Consider the following 18,026-nt stretch of genomic DNA (forward strand, 5'->3'; position numbering starts at 1 on the left):
TTAAAGTATGCTGAAACATTGAATAATGTACATTTTCGTTAGTCTTAAAAGAAACACATGTTTCTTTTTATTTTTCATTTCTACTGTTTAATTCTTTTTGGTAAATAATTATACAATTTAATGTCATAAAAGATGAACACATTGCTCTTTATTTACCAATTTATATGACAAATAACATGACATATCTTATTTTACTAGCTTGTATAAATTCACTTGTCTTGCATTATTTGGAATCATTTAATAGTTAGAATGTCATAAGGATTAATCTGTTCAGTGACAATCGAATGTCATAAGGATTAATCTGTTCAGTGAGACTCTGATTAAGTAGTAAGCCTCTCATATTCATACCATAAGGAAATTGGGTTCAAGACATGCCTCCCACCTAGGGACAGAACTAAAAAAACGATCTTTAAGTGGGCCTTTTTTTTTTTTTTTTTAAACAAACATAATTTAATTGAATTAAACTTATCTAAGCTCACATCTACCTTCATATATACTCATAAAATATAAAAATATTCTATGTTAAACTTATTACAAAATTATACATACTTCACACAAAAAAAATAATAACAATAAATTTAAATTTATTGCGGGTTAAACTTATTGATTTTTTTTAAAAAAAATAAAAATAAAAATTATATATTTAAAATCAAAAGCAAAATAGAAAAATATAATCACTTCAATATAATACTTAATAATAGTATAAACGTAGTTATTATTAAATTTTTTTCTCAAAAAACTCAATTATCTACACCAAAAGTAAAGAAACCTTTTTTTTTTTTTTTAATTAAGAATAACTACCCTATAAGATAATATACTAAACATATATAAGGGGTCAAAATATTATTATAAAAAATACTAGAGAAGTGGAATTATAAGATAATTGGAGCATCAAAGCAATTAGGAGGAAGACTACTGGTACTGGTAGAATGAGGTGCCTACAATGTGCCCTACGTGTGTCCTTTTATGCTCATATAGATACCAAATAAGTACGATTCAGGTTGAGCATTTGTATTTTTTGATACATTTTCTCATTGGCCAAACAGAGCATACTCTGTTCTATTATTCAAGCATATCATATTGGTATGTTCAGGTGCAAAGGCAACTCCAAGGAAGAACCGAGCCTCTGCATCGTCTTAAGCAGCCAAAGAAAAGTTGGTTTTGGCAACTTGATTACATGGTACTTGGTAGTTTGTTTAAGAGCTCTAGCTGTTCTTCAATGTTTCTGATTGTTATGGATGGTTTTGTATATCATAGCTACGTTTGTATGTAGTTCAATCGAAACCCTGGCTTGTGATTCCCATTACTGTATTTCCACTATTAGTCTTTGACAAAATAATTCTCTGTTTCTTATCAGAGACGTTTACAATCTGCAAAGAATGTTTATACCCTCAACAAAGCTAATGCCAGACCAGATCATACAGTTTTCACCTTGCTGTATTTCGAATTTGGCATGGTGACCAGATAAATCACAATTTATAATCAGAGATGGTGTTTTGCAATATTGACAAGCGCATATACAGATTGCCTCATTCTAAATCATTTAAAATATATATATATATATATATATATATATATCAAAAGCTGCTATCATATCATTTTGTGCATTATCAAACATAATTAGCAACTTCTGAAACAAATTGCAAAATCCAATTCAAAGCACTGCCACAAAAGATCTCCCAGAACCAGAGATCCAATGCAAGCACTGAGGAGAATATGAGCAATGCCAAAGTCTGGTATCGGTTCAGTGGCCAACCTGAAATTTTAGCCATTGTCTTAAGAAGTGGAAAGGAACTGCTGTTTAAGTCTCTGTTCCTAATTGACCAAGCTGTAACCCATTGAACTTGAGAAGGGATCAGATCAAACTCGTCCCTCAACCTCCTCCCTAAGTCCGGCATGTGGCCACCACCATATAGTATGGCAATTCTATTGTGGCCGTCATTGATTGCCCGCTGAAGTGCCCCTATTGCAGCTTTGTTTCTTTCACCAATAATAACAGATTCTTCTTCTACATCAGCTGTCACCTGTGTGAACCTTCAGATAGATAATAACTCAGGCATCAATTCTATATGCAGAATAATCTTTCACAAAATGGCAAAAACACTGTTTTCAAAACCCCATTTGTTCTCCTATCTCAAAGGGAATTCACAATTCAACAATCATTTCAACTAAAGTTTGTTGCTTTTTGGCAACCAAAGCAATGAGCAAGCCAAAGTTTGTAGCTTTTTGCAACTAAAACATGAATTACTCACCACTTCAAGAAAAGAGGATACCATTACATAGAAGTTAGAAAGCTCGCAGTGGAAAAGAGAAATGGAAGTAGAAAACAAAATGCAAGATGCCTTGGTTACTTACTCAGATGTTAGTCTCTTAGCCAGGAATACTTTCATTGCAGCCCCAAAATCAAGCCTTGACAAGGCTTCTAGCTCTGGAAACTCAGATTCTGGACTTCCAACGTCTGCACAAACGCTTCCAATAATGAGAAGGCCCACCAATGGCATAGGAAGCACACGTGATGCCCAAAGAAGCTTAGATCTCCAAGGACCAAGGTCGTCTCGAGTTGAAGCAGGCTGAATCATAGCTTTTGTGGATTTAAGTGTCATATCTCTTGCAAAGGTGAAAAAGCTTTCACCTTTTTCAAGCTGAATGATGTAACAGAATGTTTTCAGATAGAATTAACTAAATGCTGTTACAATACAATGGAAGAGAAAAATTGTTTAGAAAATGCTTGTCAAATTACACAGGAATATATAAATTCCTTCACATTATTCAAAATTCTCAAGTGGGAATGATGGGCTATTGACCCATGTTGTAGTTAGAATAGAATACAGTAACCTCATTTGTTAAACATATAAAAGTAATATTAGTCAGACTTAGTAAAAAATGACATATATTTACTGACATCAATTGGAAAATGGACTTGGAGTTGATCCATGGATTAATCAGAGCAAACAGAACCAAACCTGAAGCAACTTGAAGGTCTCAAAGTCAAGATCTGCATGGCACCAATTATCAGCTTGGTAGTCAAGACAGTCTAATTGGAAATCAAGCTTCAGAACTCGAGCCATCTGCCGCTGAATGCAGCCTATGATGTTAAACCCACGTGAGCGTGAACCTTTAAGCTTTTTTGTGGCAGCAGGATTTTTTCTATTTTCTAAACTTTCCCTGCTTGCTACCATCTCATAAAGGACACAATCATAGGATTCAAGTTCTTTCTGAAGGGTTATAAAGTACCTGCATGTGGGATTTGACATTATTCAAAAACGTCTTAATAGAGAATGCCCAAAATATAATGTACTTTATTCCCTTGAAGATAATTTCTATGAGTGTCCTAAAAGAAATATAAGCACTTTCTTAGCACCGTTTGTTAAAGTATGAAGATAACAGTCAAAAATTTCAAAAGCAAAACCATTTCTAAAACTGTTCTATTTGCTAATAGATAATATAGCAGAGCATATCAAAGTCAAAAGAAGAAACTGAATGCCTAAGAATATCAAGTGGACATACTCTTTATCCGCGATGTGAATTGTGGAAACCAAATCAACCTACAACATCAAAAATCAAAAACCCATCGATTAAAACTTAAAAAAATACAATCCCCCAAGGAACAAAAAAGACCTGGCTATAGACTTAGCCAAAAACAGAGCTAATTACCTGAAGAAAAGGCCGCAAAAGAACCCAAGGGAACTTTTTTCTGTAGCTAACAACAGCAGTCTGCAATTTCCCACTGTCCCCATCAACACCACGTTTGAATCTCATAAAATCTGCAATTGAATGATTCTGTAAAAACTGCTCCGCCGAGCCATCTTCAAGCGACTGAGCTGAAGAGGAAGCAAGGACCTTCTTCAAAGGAGGTAAGTTGAAAGAGTTTGGGTATCTAAGGCTGCGTGTGGAGAAATTCAAAAGTCTGATTTTGGGAAATGAACAAGTCGAAGACGACGAATCAGAGTAGGCGTTGGAATTGGAAGAAAATGAGGATGTGGAAGAGAGTATCGAAAGTGAAGCCAAGGCCATACTTGTCTTGCCTTGAGAGAGAGAGAATTGGTTTGGGAATTTCCCTGGATAAATTGCGGCTTCTTCTACGACGAAGAATTTTGAGCAACCTTAGCCCCAGCTTAAGGCGCTGGTTCTGGTTATTTCGGTTAAGCCTGCCGGATGCAATTTTACAACCACTATTTTTCTTTCTTTCTTTTTATTTTTTATTTTTTTAATTTTTGGATTGTTTTTTCTATTTAATTTTGCAGATATTTTTCGCCTTCTTTTATTTCATGTCTTGGACTCGTGGCAAATAATTCATGTCTTGGACTCTTGGCAAATAATTCCATGCAAACTTTATTTGACTTGCACGCAAAGGTCGTTAATGCTTTGAAGATTTATGGAACTTTCAACTATTGGTAAGATAATTGTGATGAATCTTGGTCATCATTCACATGGACATATTTATTAACGCCAAAGTCCAAAATTTCTAGTGTTTCATAATTTATAGTCAATTTAATTGGTACCACCATTCATTAAAAATGATAAAAAATAAAAATTTAAAAACAAAGGAGAGAGAGAGAAAAAAAAAAAAAAAAACCCAAATAAAGATTGTTAACGGAGAAAAATATATATCCATTACATCAATAATAGAAAAGAAATCAAGATGTGATTGGTAATAACAATTAAATTAAATTACATACAAAGAATATCCAAAAATAGGTGTGCAAATTATCAAATCCATTGCAACTCAACTTCTGAATCTCTCCAGTAGTAATCCTTCATGAATTCATGTGAAGAAAAGAACCTATATGAATAAATAATCCCTTCTATTGAATTTTGATGAACTCCCTACCACACTGCCAAAGAATGAGGTCTCCCTTGCTTAAAATATGAAAGCTGAAAAACGTCTCATTGTGATAACAGCCGAAGCCCCATTTCCAAATCTTCTAGGGTAATAGTACGTAATTCATCCGTGTCTATACAGTCAAATGTGAGCCTAAGATCCAAATTCTCTCTGGCATTTACTAGCGTTGTATCCACTATACCTCCATTCATCTCCCTTCGCTGTATTTCTGTTGTTTCTCTTTCTATAAGTTTTGCAACAGCTTCTATACTGCAAGAAGCATGCAACTTAAATCCATACAACAAACTATCCTCGTCTTGATTATCCATCTTTATATGGAGAATTGTGGCTAGTTCTTCCGAACTGAAGTCATTGAAATGGAAAAACTTAGTCACCCGTCTGCAGAAACCTTCGTTGGATGCAATTACACGTTTCATTGGTTCGCTATATCCAGCAAAAATGACCACTACTTTTCCACTGTCCATCACAGACATGATCTCTTCTAGTGCTTCTAAACCATAGTCCTTATCATCTGCCTTCTGCATGGGTATTAGTCGATAAGCTTCATCAACAAATAAAATTCCTCCCTCTGCTTCTTTTATCTGTGCACAATATTATTGTTGATTAGAATCTTGAAGTAAGATAGTAATTACTCCACCAAGATAAATATAAATTAAAAAATTAAAAAATAGAAAGCTCAAGGCTGCACCTTCCTCCTAGTTTTTGGCCCAGTGTGCCCAACAAATTCCCCAACCAAATCAGTCCGCTGTACTTCTGTTACCCTGTCAGTGGGTAGAATTCCCACCATATGGAGTAATCGTCCAAATATTCGAGCTACCATGGTCTTTCCTGTTGAATAAAGTAACGATGAACTCAATTTTCTACTAACCAAACAAGATACAGATAGCTTCTCTTTAATCTCCCCTGTTTAATAGCTAAGTTACTATTATAGTTATCGAATGGAAGTTTCAAAAAACATAAAACAGAAAGAAATCCATAATTTTGCTACCATTAGAAAGGAACCAGTTAGTAAAACAATCAGAAAACCACTTGCCTGTTCCAGGATTTCCAAGGAATGCCATATGAGGTGGTCTTCTGGTGCCTACTTTCAGCCCCAGGGCCCTACGCCTCTCATCCAAAAGCATCCCCTTGGCCCATTTCCTTAGCTGTATCTTGAGCTCATTCAAACCCACTATATTAGATAATTCATTTTCAAGCTCATCCATCTTAGCTTGAGTTTCACTGCATGCTTCGATTGCTCTTCTCTTTCTATGCTCTTCGAGGGCCTTGTTTAATAGGTCACGCAACTTTGCACTTCCAGGACCATTTGAAAGATGATTTAGAGGAGTCATGCCCTCCTGCAATTTAACAGTTACACCAACTATTACAACTTATTTAAGGTAGTCTATCTGAGTTAATAAAAATATCCTAAAAAGAAGCAACCCACAGACATTGTCCTTAGCACTGCAATCAGCATTGTTATCAAGCAATGTTTTGACAGTTAAGCAATCTTCAGCGTGGAGTGAGTACCAAACAGCAAGATGTAATGGTGTCATCCCATTCTGCACAGATAGAAGCAAACAGTATGATTTAAACTGGCATATTCACACCCCTGTCAAAAAAACCTTAAATTTAATCCATGAAGGATACTTAAGTAGCAAAAGAGTACATTTGCTTTGGCTTCAACAAAAGCACCGTGTACAAGAAGTAACCGAGCAGCATCACTGCAACCATTCTTTGCTGCCATGTGCAGTGGAGTTTCTCCATACTGCCAAGCTCAACATTGACACCCAATAAGAAACAATCACAATAAAGTTAACAAGCAGGAGAATTCATAAAACATATAATGTAAATCCCTAGTGTTTCATATGATAATAATTATGAAGTGGAAATAATAAATGCAATACCAACCATGTTCTTGGCTTCCAATTCAACCTTCTCAGGCCCAGGCCAATCAAGAAGAAATTTAACTATCTCAGCCCTGTTGTAACCGGCAGATATGTGAAGTGGAGTTTGTACCATCTGTGTTTAAGGTAAGAGAGCAAATTCGATGAGTAAAAAAGTTGTAAGAATATGCACACTGGGACATGAAATGTCTTCATATTATAATAAAGTGGGGAGTACGTGCCATCATTCATTTCTAATTCATAAATAAATACTCTTCATTTATCTGCCATCCACTCCTCAGCTTGCACAAGTTTCTAAAATGCACCATATTTCTATAACTTAGTATTGAACCTCTCTCTTGTTTAGTAAACTCTAATCTTGCCGTCAAGAAATTGCATATCACGGGACCTCATCCTGAATTCAACCAGGCAGATCCTCCATAACTAAAGCGTAAAAATGTTAGATTAATAAAGATACAAAACCAATGCACGCAAATCTCTAATTAGGATATTGTTTTGTAGATGTTGGCTCCATCGCATCAAAAATAAATGATTCTCGCTTCCCCACTACATTTCATCAGACCACATCCTCACAGACCTCAACAAGTCAACATGAACAGTTCCAAGCGAGGTCATAGGTACAGATGAAATATGTGTTTTACTAAAGATCCAAATCAATGCCTTCGTGAGCTTTTCCTTTTCTTTAATATATATATATATGACTCAGCACATGCATCAAAATTCAACATAAGAAGAATGCGAACCCCAAACCCAGTTCATAAAGAAACACAATAACGCAAATGATAGAAAACCCACCAGAAAAAAAATATAAAATTGAGTCCCTCAACATAAGAAAAATGTGTTCTTGGGAAAACCAATTGAAACAATTCACAGATTGAGAAGTAGAAGTAGAAGAGAAAAAGAGATCCTTACAACAGGGTTTCTCTCATTGATAAGAGAGGGGTTATCCCGAAGTAGCTTCTGAAAGCCAAGAAGGTCACCGGACTGGGCGAAGCCATGGATGGTGGTTGGTTTGGCAGATCTTGAACGCTTATCTTGAGACTTCTGCATAATTGATGTGTCCGCTAAACAAGACGATATAATAAAAGAAAATGGAGAGAAAATAGGGGGGTTTTGGCGTGTGGTGGTTTGTGTTTGATAGGAATTTTGGCGCCGGAGTCTTTGGCGGTCAGCGTGAGAATTGACTCACCCCGCGTCCGACTCTTGCGTAGGAATCTGACGCTGCTGCTTTTCCTTCCTTTCTCTGTCCAAAACATAACACACACGCTTTTGCTCTTCTTTCTATTTTTATTTTTCCATTATTTTTCTATTTTCTTTGAGGACTATAATAATCTGCCCCTGCATTTCTGCAGCTGGCCGCCACTTGCTTCCACTTCCCATTTCACTTTCCAACCTCCTCACTTTTTTTTTTTTTAACTCTTTTTTAAAAAAAATAATAATATATGCTTCCTTTAAATTAAATTAATCACGTTCTGTTACTATTTGTAGCATTAACAAATAAATAATTGACCTTATCATTTCATTGTTTGCAGCATTAAAAGATTTAACATCTTTTGCTTGCAATGGAATTTTTATGGCCTCATATAAGCTATTTTTCCTGCTTTTTTTTCTTTTTTCTTTCTTTATTATAACCCTTCAAATATTTGTCTCAAAATAAGCCCAATTACCTTTCATGCCGCGCACAATACTAAAAACGGGTGAACAATATATCCTGTGCTATCTTGGCTTTGATATTGCTGATATATGTATGTAGACGCATGTGTCACAAATCTTACATGTTTTATAATTTTACCCAATACTTATTTCTTTTAAATATGCTTACCTTAAAAAAAAAAAAAAAAAAAACAAATGGTGACTAATCAATTTTCCTTTAGTTTTTCTTTTGCTTTTCCAACTTGTATTTTTTAAAAAAAATAAATAAAAAATTGGAACACTAAATAATTACGTAATACTTTGACACAAGTTGTGTTTCCACTGAAATCCCGTATCATGCCATGATGCTTGCGATGAAACCTCATTGGCTATCAGATTCTCATAATTTAATCACGGATTAATTAATTGTTTGGTGCAATAATATAAGCTGCCATTTTCCACCAGTACATCTGGATTTCAATACCTTGCATTGATTCAAACAACTCTGTCTTCCTCTGTCTCTCATTCACTTCACTCTTGTCTTTTTTTTTTTTTTTTTTTGGGTGAAATGTCACTTCTCTCTGTTACAACAAAAGAGGATAACACAGTCAACACAACAAAAATATGAATCGAACAAAACTATTAACATATAAAATATCAATAACAATAACAATAATTATGCTACTAATATTTAAAATTGTATATAGTGAAATTATAGGAAATATCATAACTTGGTTGTAGTGCATGATACCTTTTTAAAATTATAAATTTCTCATATTTACAAATCAAGTTTCTAATTATTAAAAAGCGACAACTTGTATTCTTATGGTATTGAAAAGAAATCGTTGCAAATTTGGAGACGACTTCCCTAAGTTTCAGTTGGACGGTTTCCTAACACCTAAAATTGTCCCATGCACATTCTTTTGCTCAATTAGTATGTCCAAAATACGAAGACACAGAAAGGAAAAAGTTATTAGACCCAAAGAGCATCGGGCTGCCTTCTAATTGGGCCTAAAGTAGAAAAAGGAGCCCAACAGGTAATCGTTGTTCGTTAGTCGTTGCTAATCAGTTCACTCAATCTAATCAGTGTTTAATGAGTAGAAGCGTCATCTATCCAATAATCCATCATCTTCTTCTTCTTCCTGATCTTTGTGGAACCAAAAACAAAATACAAAAACAAAAAAAGTGACTGATGCTGACACAGACCCATAAGCCACGTGTCAGTTATCAGCATGCAGATGAGGTTGCTTTAACGTGTGGTCATCACAGTCCTCCACCCACCTAGATCTCCTTCGAATCTCTTCCTCTCTCCTCTCCTCTTCCTGGATATTTTACAATAATCTTTTTCCTTTTTTTCACAAAAAAAAAAAAAAAAAAAAAAAAATCAAAGCCAAACAGGAAATGAAATTGCCCAACATACAATAAGTAACAGAAACCCCCCACGCTCCTGATATTTGGAACCACGTTGTTGATGAACTTTTGTCATCCAGTCTTCAATGGCCAAAGTTGCAAAGCTTCACATAGGCCCACAGGGTTTAGATAACCTTAACTTCAACGGCCACTTCAGGACCCGCCCGATACTCTTACTTGGTCCGGGCTACCGGCGGTACGGCCCAGGAGTACTCACCCGCCGTTATGGGTTTTGCTTAAGGTCTTTTAGAAGCGAGAATGGAGGGGAATTGGAAGAGAAAGAGATAGAATCTGCGAGAAAGTGTGGGGAATTGAAGAAGGAAAGTGGGTTTTGGAGTTGTTTGAAGTCTGCTGTTTTGGGAGGTGTTGGTTTGGCTTCCAGACGCGATGATGATTATAAAAAGGCTATAGTGAAACTGGAGGAGGTGTTCAACTCGGTGAGTTTTTCTTTTACTTGTATTTTCTACTAGTTAATTTTCATTTATGCGAGTTCGAATTATTCTTTTAATTGCTTTAATTGTTTTATGTTCTATTTGTTTCGTCGTCATGGTGAGCTTCACAGTAATTTAGTAGCTCAAAATGCAGGATAAGGAGCTGACCTTCTGCATCTTGAATTTTCCATTATTTTCTTCTTTTTTTTGTTTTGGCCCAATCTTGCAATTTTATGTTCTTTTTCTCCGTTATTGGGTCTATGTATAGGAAGATTATTTGTTTTTAAAAATATTTCATAGTTTAAATTTGTTTATTATTTATAAATTTCTTACGAGCAAGTTTAATTCCTGGCCAGAGCCAGTTAAAAGGATTTAAACTTTTAATTTTTTTATTCTTTTTAAAAAAGAAAAAAATGAAAAATTGAACGGATAATTCTCTAGTTTGTAAATCAATTAGAAATTATCCAAACGAAATTTTTTTCGACCCCAAAAAAAAAAAAAAAAAAAAAAATTGTTTGTACATTCCCAGACAAAACAAGCCCAAGGCCTTAAGAATTTTTTTTTTTTTTTTTCACCTTATTACAAAAATTTATCATGTAAAAAATATAATTCAAAACGAAAAGTTAAAATCTTTGTTTATAGTCTACAACTACATTGCATTAACCTATATGGATGTATTATATATGGGTATATAATCACTAAGGTTTGTTTTTCTATGGAGTATCAAACATTAAATTTAACCTGCCTCTCTCTCTAAAACAACTCAGATTGCCGTCCAAATTGGAAGATATATTGTGACCATGATGAGCACTGGAGTTGTACTGGCAATTGGTTTTCAGATGTCAGGTTGGCAAACATACAGGCTTAATTCGGTTTGTAAACATCTATATTGATGCTCAAAACAACGACACAAAATAATTTTCCGTAAATTTTTTTGAAGGTGGTGATAGCCAGATGCATACCTTAATTTGGTATAGCTGGCTTGGAGGGATTATAATTGGAACTATGATAGGTTCTAACATGGTTTTAGAGGAACATTGTCGAGCTGGTCCACGAAATGTTGTCATAACTGGAAGGTAATTTGTCTCACTTCCTATCGCAGCTTGATTAAAGATTCTTGTAGTTGAAGAATAACCGAGGGAAATGGCATATATTTGAAGCTTGCATATTTCTGTACTTCTTTATCTAATTTAATGTAGTTTGAAATTGAATTGTTTTTGAGTAGGCAGTCGAAACATATTAAATTAATGTTAGCTGCTTGTTTGATTGGTTTGTTCAGTACAAGGGGACTTGGAAAAGCTCTTGCTCGTGAATTTCTTCTTTCAGGAGATCGTGTGATTGTAGCTTCCCGAAGGTGGTATTTGGTAATTTTAACTGTATAGTTTATAAACCTTCTGTGTCTAGAAATTTATTATTTGTTAATGTTCCATCAGTGAAAAAATATTTTGTACATACTTATTGGCACTGAATCATGGAATGATTATGTGAAGGCAGCCCTGAGTCCGTAAATGAAACTGTCAGAGAGCTTGAGGAAAACCTAAAGGAGGGAAAAAGCACTGCGGGTGGCTCATCAAGTACAAATTTGGCACATGCAAAGGTGGTCGGAATAGCATGCGATGTTTGCGAACCTGGTGATGTGCAGAAATTAGCAAATTTTGCTGTCAATGAACTCGGTTCTATTGATATTTGGGTGAGTGTTTTAAATCTTTACTGTTGATGTCTGTCAGCTATCTGGTAGTTGCCCAGCGATCCCATTTGCATGCAGATTGAAATAGTCTTGCAGTTTTTAATCTTTTGTCATCAATCTGTAAACTATTGGACAGATAAATAATGCTGGCACAAATAAAGGATTTAGACCCTTGCTACAGTTTGATGATGAAGACATTAAACAGGTATGGTTCTTAATTTACTTGTGTGGTTGGATTTGGAATTGGAGTGGCTTTACTCAATCTCTCATTCTATGATTGGTTTATGTCAAGGGAGATAATCCATCCCGCATTTCTTTCTCTCGCTTTCTATCTGTCTCCCCTGTCTCTGTGGACCAAAACACATGTTCATCCACAGAGAAGGTTTTTGCTCGTGACCGAAGTGTGCATCTGATCTCATTTTGTTTTTCCTTCATGAAGTAGATCTGTATAATATCGTTGAAATGTTTGAACTGATCTAACTTCTACATTGTGGTTTTATGTTAGATTGTCTCAACGAACTTGGTGGGCTCTCTACTCTGTACTCGAGAAGCCATGCGTATAATGAGGAACCAAGCTAAAGGGGGGCACATATTTAATATGGATGGGGCAGGCTCTGGGGGATCCAGTACCCCTTTGACAGCTGTGTAAGTTTCATGTATTATTGGATGAAAATAGCTTTCAAATCTTGGAAGAGGATGAAAATTCATTATTCTCTTCCTTTAGCAACTGCTATGTTTGATGGTGACGATAATACTTATGTTGGTTTATCTACTTTACTATGTAGATATGGTTCAACAAAGTGTGGCCTTAGGCAGCTTCAGGCATCACTTTTGAAGGAGTGCAAGCGGTCCAAAGTAGGAGTCCATACAGCATCTCCAGGCATGGTTCTTACAGATCTGCTTCTAAGGTATGTATATGTTTAGGTGCATCCCTCTTGTTTGTAGTCATTTAATGTCTCTTATATAACTTTGTTAAATTTGATATCCTGGTGATAACACCCCACCTCAAGAAAATGTAGAACTAAAATAGGGATCTTAGTTTGAAGTTATAAAACACTGGTGTTTCTATTTAATGAGTTCTACCCTGCTTGACAATTTTGTTTTCCTGTTAAAATGATCCTCTGTTGTTATATGGCAATGCTAACTTTGATACTTTGTATGTGCCTTTTGCTTTCAGTGGCTCCACTATACAAAATAAACAAATGTTTAACATCATATGTGAGCTTCCGGAAACAGTTGCTAGAACTTTAGTCCCACGGATGCGGGTTGTAAAGGGGACAGGGAAGGCCATCAACTACTTGACCCCACCTAGGATCTTACTTGCATTAGTTACTGCTTGGCTGCGAAGAGGCCGCTGGTTTGATGACCAGGTAATTGAGATACTTATTTTCACGTAATGAGATATGTAAGTTATTTTAATGTCAAATTAATGCATTAAGCTAAGCAAAATTCTTCAGTAATGAAACTGTTATAATAATGGATCTCCATATTTCCAAAGAACCAAGAACTGATCTGGCATACATATTTTTGCAGGGTAAGGCATTATATGCAGCAGAGGCAGACCGGATTCGGAACTGGGCTGAAGACCGCACGCGTTTTTCATTCACTGACGCAACTGAGATGTACACGGAGAACACTTGGGTGTCTGTCTTCTCACTTTCAGTTGTTTGTGCCTTTATAATCCTTTCAAGCACAAATAGCAACTTCCCGGGCACTTGAGTTTTTCACCTGCAAATCTAATAAGCCATAAAGTAGTAGGAATACATTGTTCAAGTGCTCTTGGGCTTTTAGCAAAGAAGCAGCCTTTGGTGTCTTCAGGTGTAGCTTAGGAATTCATTTGTCCTTTTAGATTATGGGCCTATATACTTCACCTGCCCATTTACATTTATGCGTACACAAAGACAAAGACAATATTCAATTTGTTATTTGAGCTCCTTATAACATGTAAAAAAAAAAAAAAAACTTCATTAAATTTGTAATGAAATATAATCTCAGTAATCTTCTACCTGAAACAACACTTTTAACAAGTCAACAGCCAAATTATCTGTGTCCTACTAATGTGTCCTATTAGTAGCCATGACAAATAGCATTTTTTTGAAATCATATTTATATCTAACAAAACATGTCTTTATACATGTTTTGGACCATTATACGGCATGCAACCAAGGAGGAGGGTTGGATAGGGTTCGGTAAGTCCCTTTCGTTGAGAGGGATTTGTATTGAATCAAAATGGCAGGCTGACTCTGGTTGCCTCATCCTTTCACACCTAATCCATCCTCTAATCGCGCCGTCTGAGAATCACAGTTGTAGCCAGTTTTCTCTGCTTCCCTTTTTTTTTTTTTTTTTTTTTTGGGTTAATCTATGAAAACCCTTTGGAGTAAATGATGAACAATTATAATTATTTATTCAAATTGGCTTCCAAAATGCAAATCTTTGAGGCGGTTGAAAAATTATAGACTGCCATATAGTTATGATTTCGAAACAGTTAATCAATAATGAAATGCATAAGGGTGACGCAAAAAATAATTATTTTAAGGGTGAAGTTGAAAATGTATCTTCAGAATTGATTTTAACTGGACACCTGCTTTAATTTGGACAGTCAAATGTTGTGTGATAATATAGAATAACAAAGTAGAAGATAAGAAAGTCTAAATGATAGAATATATATATTTTTCAATAATTACAACTAACACACTTTTATATTATTTGGAACAAGAAGTATTGTATCACAAAGCTTATTATTTTACTATTTATTTTTATTTTTAACATACATAATATAGAGTCCATCGAAGGAAGAAAAAGCACCTGGCATTATTATTATTATTATTATTGGTATTGTTATTATTATTTATGGAAATGCAATGTTCTAATTAACTGTTTTACCCTTAGAAGGACAAAACTGGTGTATTAAGCTGTCTAGTGTAGGTTAGGAATTGTATTGTAATCCGATACAAAAAGTAACGTAGGTATGGGTATTCTGCTGAATATGGATTTTATACCAACCGAAAAAATGACACAAAACATTTTTGTAATCTGAATTACATAATCGGTGAGAGATGTGTGATCTGAACCTGTAATTTTGTTTCGGGTGGATGTGTATGGGACAGAAAAACACCTAACGGATTAAAAACATAAAAGCATGGAAAAACTGGAAAAATAATATATATCCATCTCAATTAACCGTTAAAAATAAGTTGTTTAATGTAATTTAACAAAAAACAAAAATAAAATAAAAAATAAAAAATGGGGTTATAGCTGTATTGAGCGGAATATTTGCCTTTATAGTCAGAGACGCGAATGTCATGGCACTAATTGTGAGAAAATACATTATTTAATAATACCATAGGTAGACCATCACCATGTGAGTTCTTGACCCTATTTCTCTTTTTCATTTTATTTTTTATTTTTTATTTTTTATTTTTTCTATTGATTGGACCCTCTCGTTCAAAAACCCCTTAAAAAAGCCAATGAAAATTTCTAATAAATTAATTAAATTTCTCACAAATGGCAATGAAAGAGTGGGACCCTAATTGCTTTTTAATCATCACATGGCCTGAGCCTCTGATGGAAACTGTGGTCTTCAAATACAGCACAACTGTTGTTCTTGGAATGATGATTTCTAATTTAAATTTTCCTTTTTTTCCAAAAACATAAGCAACAGAGAAAAACATATATGGAATATTGAAAGGCAAATTGGAGAGAGAATGTAGGATGAATTGTCAATTGAAATGTGTTTCTGGTCCCAAGTCTTTGCAATGTTGCTGCCTAACTTTTTTGAATATGTCTCCCCACCCAGACCACCTAAGCCATATTATTTAGTCTGTAGAATATCGATTTGCCGGCAGGTTGTTCTTCTTCTTTGCATACCAACCTTTTTTTTTTTTTTTTTTTTTGCTAATCATTTTTATCCATCAATATTTATATTTCTATATACAATAATATTAATCATTATTAGTGAGAAATTCAAATATTAAAATATTAATTACGTTTATTTGATGATGGCTTGTGCATATAGTTCTCTTATCAATACGTAAATATATATTCTTCAGTTTGCTATATTAAATTATTAAATCCAGCTCCTTCACAGCCTATATATATAAACAAGTCTTTGAGAATGACATTGATTGGGATCGATTCCTCTTTTTCCTTGAGAAATCTAAACTTGATTGGAATATTTTTCCTTTATCTACGTCAATGGATTAAGTAAATTTCAAATGAAAAAGGAGAAAATCTTGTCAATTAAAAGGAAACTTCCAAAAGTTTAGACAAATGGGAAAAAAAGAAAAGAAAAGATTTAGAGTAATACAAGGTCTGTAATTTGCTGTCCATTTGTCTATATATAGTTACAAAAAGTACTCAACGGGAAACAAAACGCCGGCAAATCCATTGAAGACCCTGATCATGTCCTTGACCAAGTTGTTAATCATATTTTTATAGACTCACCTGCAGTAGCCGCCTGCCTGCTTCCTTCGTGCTAGCCATGGATGATATTTTATTATATTTACACAGAAATTGAAGTTTAGTTCTCTATAAATAATTAAACCCAAAAAAATAAAAAAATAAAAACCAAAAAATCAATTAAATTGTAATTGCAATTGTACTATATACCTTCAGTTTTGAAATTTACAGCTGCGAGTGAAGAATGCAAGCAAAGCAGAAAATATATGGGAGATATATAGATAGGCTAGGGTGGGTATTATTTGACGCTGTGAAAATGAGTTGGTTTAACGGCTTTACGTTTGGTTAGGTTTTAAATTAATATTATTAATATTGCAAGTTGGGATTTTAAATTTTTTAGGAAACGCGTCAGTATCTTGGGGTGTGGTTGGCTTGGATGTTGGTGTCCAGCTGGGGTGTGGCTTTTACTTGGAGTAACAGCCAGTGCTACAAAATGGCCTTCAATTATAACATTTTAGATGAAATTAGGATCACCTAATTCTTGACTTCTTCCATTACTTAAATTTCTTATTATATATGTATTTATCCTTTAATTTCATCATATATGTTGTAAATTCCTATGTCTTTATGCCACATTTATGGGAAAAAAAAAAGATAGAAAAAGTTCAAGGGCCCAGAAACGGTGTAATGGGGGTGCATATTAAGGATTAATTAGGAGTTTAAGGTTCTGAACTAGCTAGTTATGGAATTATCATGCATGCACTGATAATGATATATGATGCACAAGCAAAGCAATGATACGATACTTTTCACTTTCATCATAATAGTTAATTATATTTTACAAATTACCTTATATTATTTCATTCAAAAAAAAAAAAAAAAAGGATTGGCCTGTACGTATATTTACGCTCCAACTAAAAAGAATCATGTACATTACCTAATATATGATGTTTGAATTTTCAATGATTTATTTAGTTGTCACATGTGTTTTCCGATGAGGTGTCCCTAAACTGGGTTAGATTTGAAGCCTTGCCTCAGATATATATACAATGGTGTATTGTATTATTACCAACAAAAAAAAAAAACAAAAAACAAAAAATCCTATATGGTATAAATACACTGCAGATATTTTGCTGACATAACACAAAATCCCACCTTTTGTTTTTAGTCAAACGCACATTCCATAAGCTAAAGTTTAAAACTGAGAAAAGAAACATTTCTTTTTGTCAAGTGAAATTAATAAGAAAGCTACAATTGTGACAAAGGAGGACTGCATTAATTAATTTTCTGCTCCTGTCCTGGCTCATATGCGTTTATTAGTTGTAAATATATCAACCTCTTTTTTTTTTTTTTTTTGTCTCATATTCCTTCTTGTTGTTTCTCTTTGGAAGTTTTCAGGCTAATTTGAAACTGTTTCTGTCCTAAAGTTAAGGCTCAGCAAAAACCCAAAGCGATTTCAATTCCAGAAAAGTGATTGGCTAAAACCTAAAAGAAGAGAATCAGTCCCACTGCCCTACACAGCACCATGGGAAATTCTTGACTAGTCCCTCTTGATAGAAACCACTCCTAGGCTTAAGCTAATTTGTCTGGAATCTTATACTCATCTCTTGCAAAAACATTTCGAATTTTAGAGCACCACTATCTCATTTTCTTTTAGGAAGTCCCCTATATATCACCAGTCCTCTGTCACATGCTATATATAAATATTAGATAAAGAAAATATCATATCCTCTTTTGCT

At 34.5% G+C, this 18,026-nt stretch overlaps 3 protein-coding genes across 4 annotated transcripts; 1 reads left to right on the plus strand and 2 right to left on the minus strand.

The window, feature by feature from the left end:
• Window positions 1–1,532: 1,532 nt before the first annotated feature.
• On the minus strand, window positions 1,533–4,238 carry LOC107404316 (uncharacterized). The gene is made up of 5 exons (XM_016011263.4): window positions 3,655–4,238; window positions 3,508–3,545; window positions 2,964–3,234; window positions 2,356–2,642; window positions 1,533–2,034 (listed from the first exon to the last, which is right to left on the minus strand). The coding sequence occupies exons 1-5, from the start codon at window positions 4,012–4,014 to the stop codon at window positions 1,611–1,613; spliced, it is 1,380 nt and encodes a 459-aa protein (XP_015866749.1). The 5' UTR covers window positions 4,015–4,238; the 3' UTR covers window positions 1,533–1,610.
• Window positions 4,239–4,571: 333 nt separating this feature from the next.
• Window positions 4,572–8,144, minus strand: LOC107431824 (uncharacterized). Its single transcript, XM_016042831.4, has 7 exons — window positions 7,642–8,144; window positions 6,734–6,844; window positions 6,492–6,590; window positions 6,274–6,384; window positions 5,877–6,180; window positions 5,532–5,671; window positions 4,572–5,424 (listed from the first exon to the last, which is right to left on the minus strand). The coding sequence occupies exons 1-7, from the start codon at window positions 7,777–7,779 to the stop codon at window positions 4,888–4,890; spliced, it is 1,440 nt and encodes a 479-aa protein (XP_015898317.3). The 5' UTR covers window positions 7,780–8,144; the 3' UTR covers window positions 4,572–4,887.
• Window positions 8,145–9,689: 1,545 nt separating this feature from the next.
• On the plus strand, window positions 9,690–13,941 carry LOC107431821 (probable chlorophyll(ide) b reductase NYC1, chloroplastic). 2 transcript variants are annotated; one of them, XM_016042827.4, is made up of 10 exons: window positions 9,694–10,208; window positions 10,970–11,048; window positions 11,143–11,278; window positions 11,482–11,556; window positions 11,697–11,892; window positions 12,026–12,094; window positions 12,395–12,534; window positions 12,675–12,797; window positions 13,067–13,259; window positions 13,423–13,941. In XM_016042827.4, exons 1-10 carry the CDS (start codon window positions 9,858–9,860, stop codon window positions 13,606–13,608), a joined length of 1,548 nt encoding a protein of 515 aa, XP_015898313.3. In that variant the 5' UTR covers window positions 9,694–9,857; the 3' UTR covers window positions 13,609–13,941. The 2 variants fall into 2 exon arrangements, with proteins under 2 accessions (XP_015898314.3, XP_015898313.3); XM_016042828.4 differs by lacking the exon at window positions 12,026–12,094 and having other exon boundaries at window positions 9,690–10,208.
• Window positions 13,942–18,026: the final 4,085 nt, after the last annotated feature.

Source organism: Ziziphus jujuba, chromosome 11 (assembly GCF_031755915.1).
Source record: "Ziziphus jujuba cultivar Dongzao chromosome 11, ASM3175591v1".
NCBI lineage: Eukaryota > Viridiplantae > Streptophyta > Magnoliopsida > Rosales > Rhamnaceae > Ziziphus > Ziziphus jujuba.

Bases quoted from the DNA above. Each gene is read 5' to 3' on its own strand.
- LOC107404316 (XM_016011263.4), bottom strand. From the start codon at position 4,014: ATGGCCTTGGCTTCACTTTCGATACTCTCTTCCACATCCTCATTTTCT. The intron at 3,546-3,654 runs GTAATTAGCTCT...TTGATGTTGTAG, and splicing joins TTTTGCGGCCTTTTCTTCAG to GTTGATTTGGTTTCCACAAT. The intron at 3,235-3,507 runs GTATGTCCACTT...TCCCACATGCAG, and splicing joins ATTCACATCGCGGATAAAGA to GTACTTTATAACCCTTCAGA.
- LOC107431824 (XM_016042831.4), bottom strand. From the start codon at position 7,779: ATGCAGAAGTCTCAAGATAAGCGTTCAAGATCTGCCAAACCAACCACC. The intron at 6,181-6,273 runs GTCTGTGGGTTG...GTTAAATTGCAG, and splicing joins ATTGCAGTGCTAAGGACAAT to GAGGGCATGACTCCTCTAAA. The intron at 5,672-5,876 runs GCAAGTGGTTTT...TTTATTCAACAG, and splicing joins CCTTGGAAATCCTGGAACAG to GAAAGACCATGGTAGCTCGA.
- LOC107431821 (XM_016042827.4), top strand. From the start codon at position 9,858: ATGGCCAAAGTTGCAAAGCTTCACATAGGCCCACAGGGTTTAGATAAC. The intron at 12,095-12,394 runs GTATGGTTCTTA...GTTTTATGTTAG, and splicing joins ATGATGAAGACATTAAACAG to ATTGTCTCAACGAACTTGGT. The intron at 12,535-12,674 runs GTAAGTTTCATG...TTTACTATGTAG, and splicing joins AGTACCCCTTTGACAGCTGT to ATATGGTTCAACAAAGTGTG.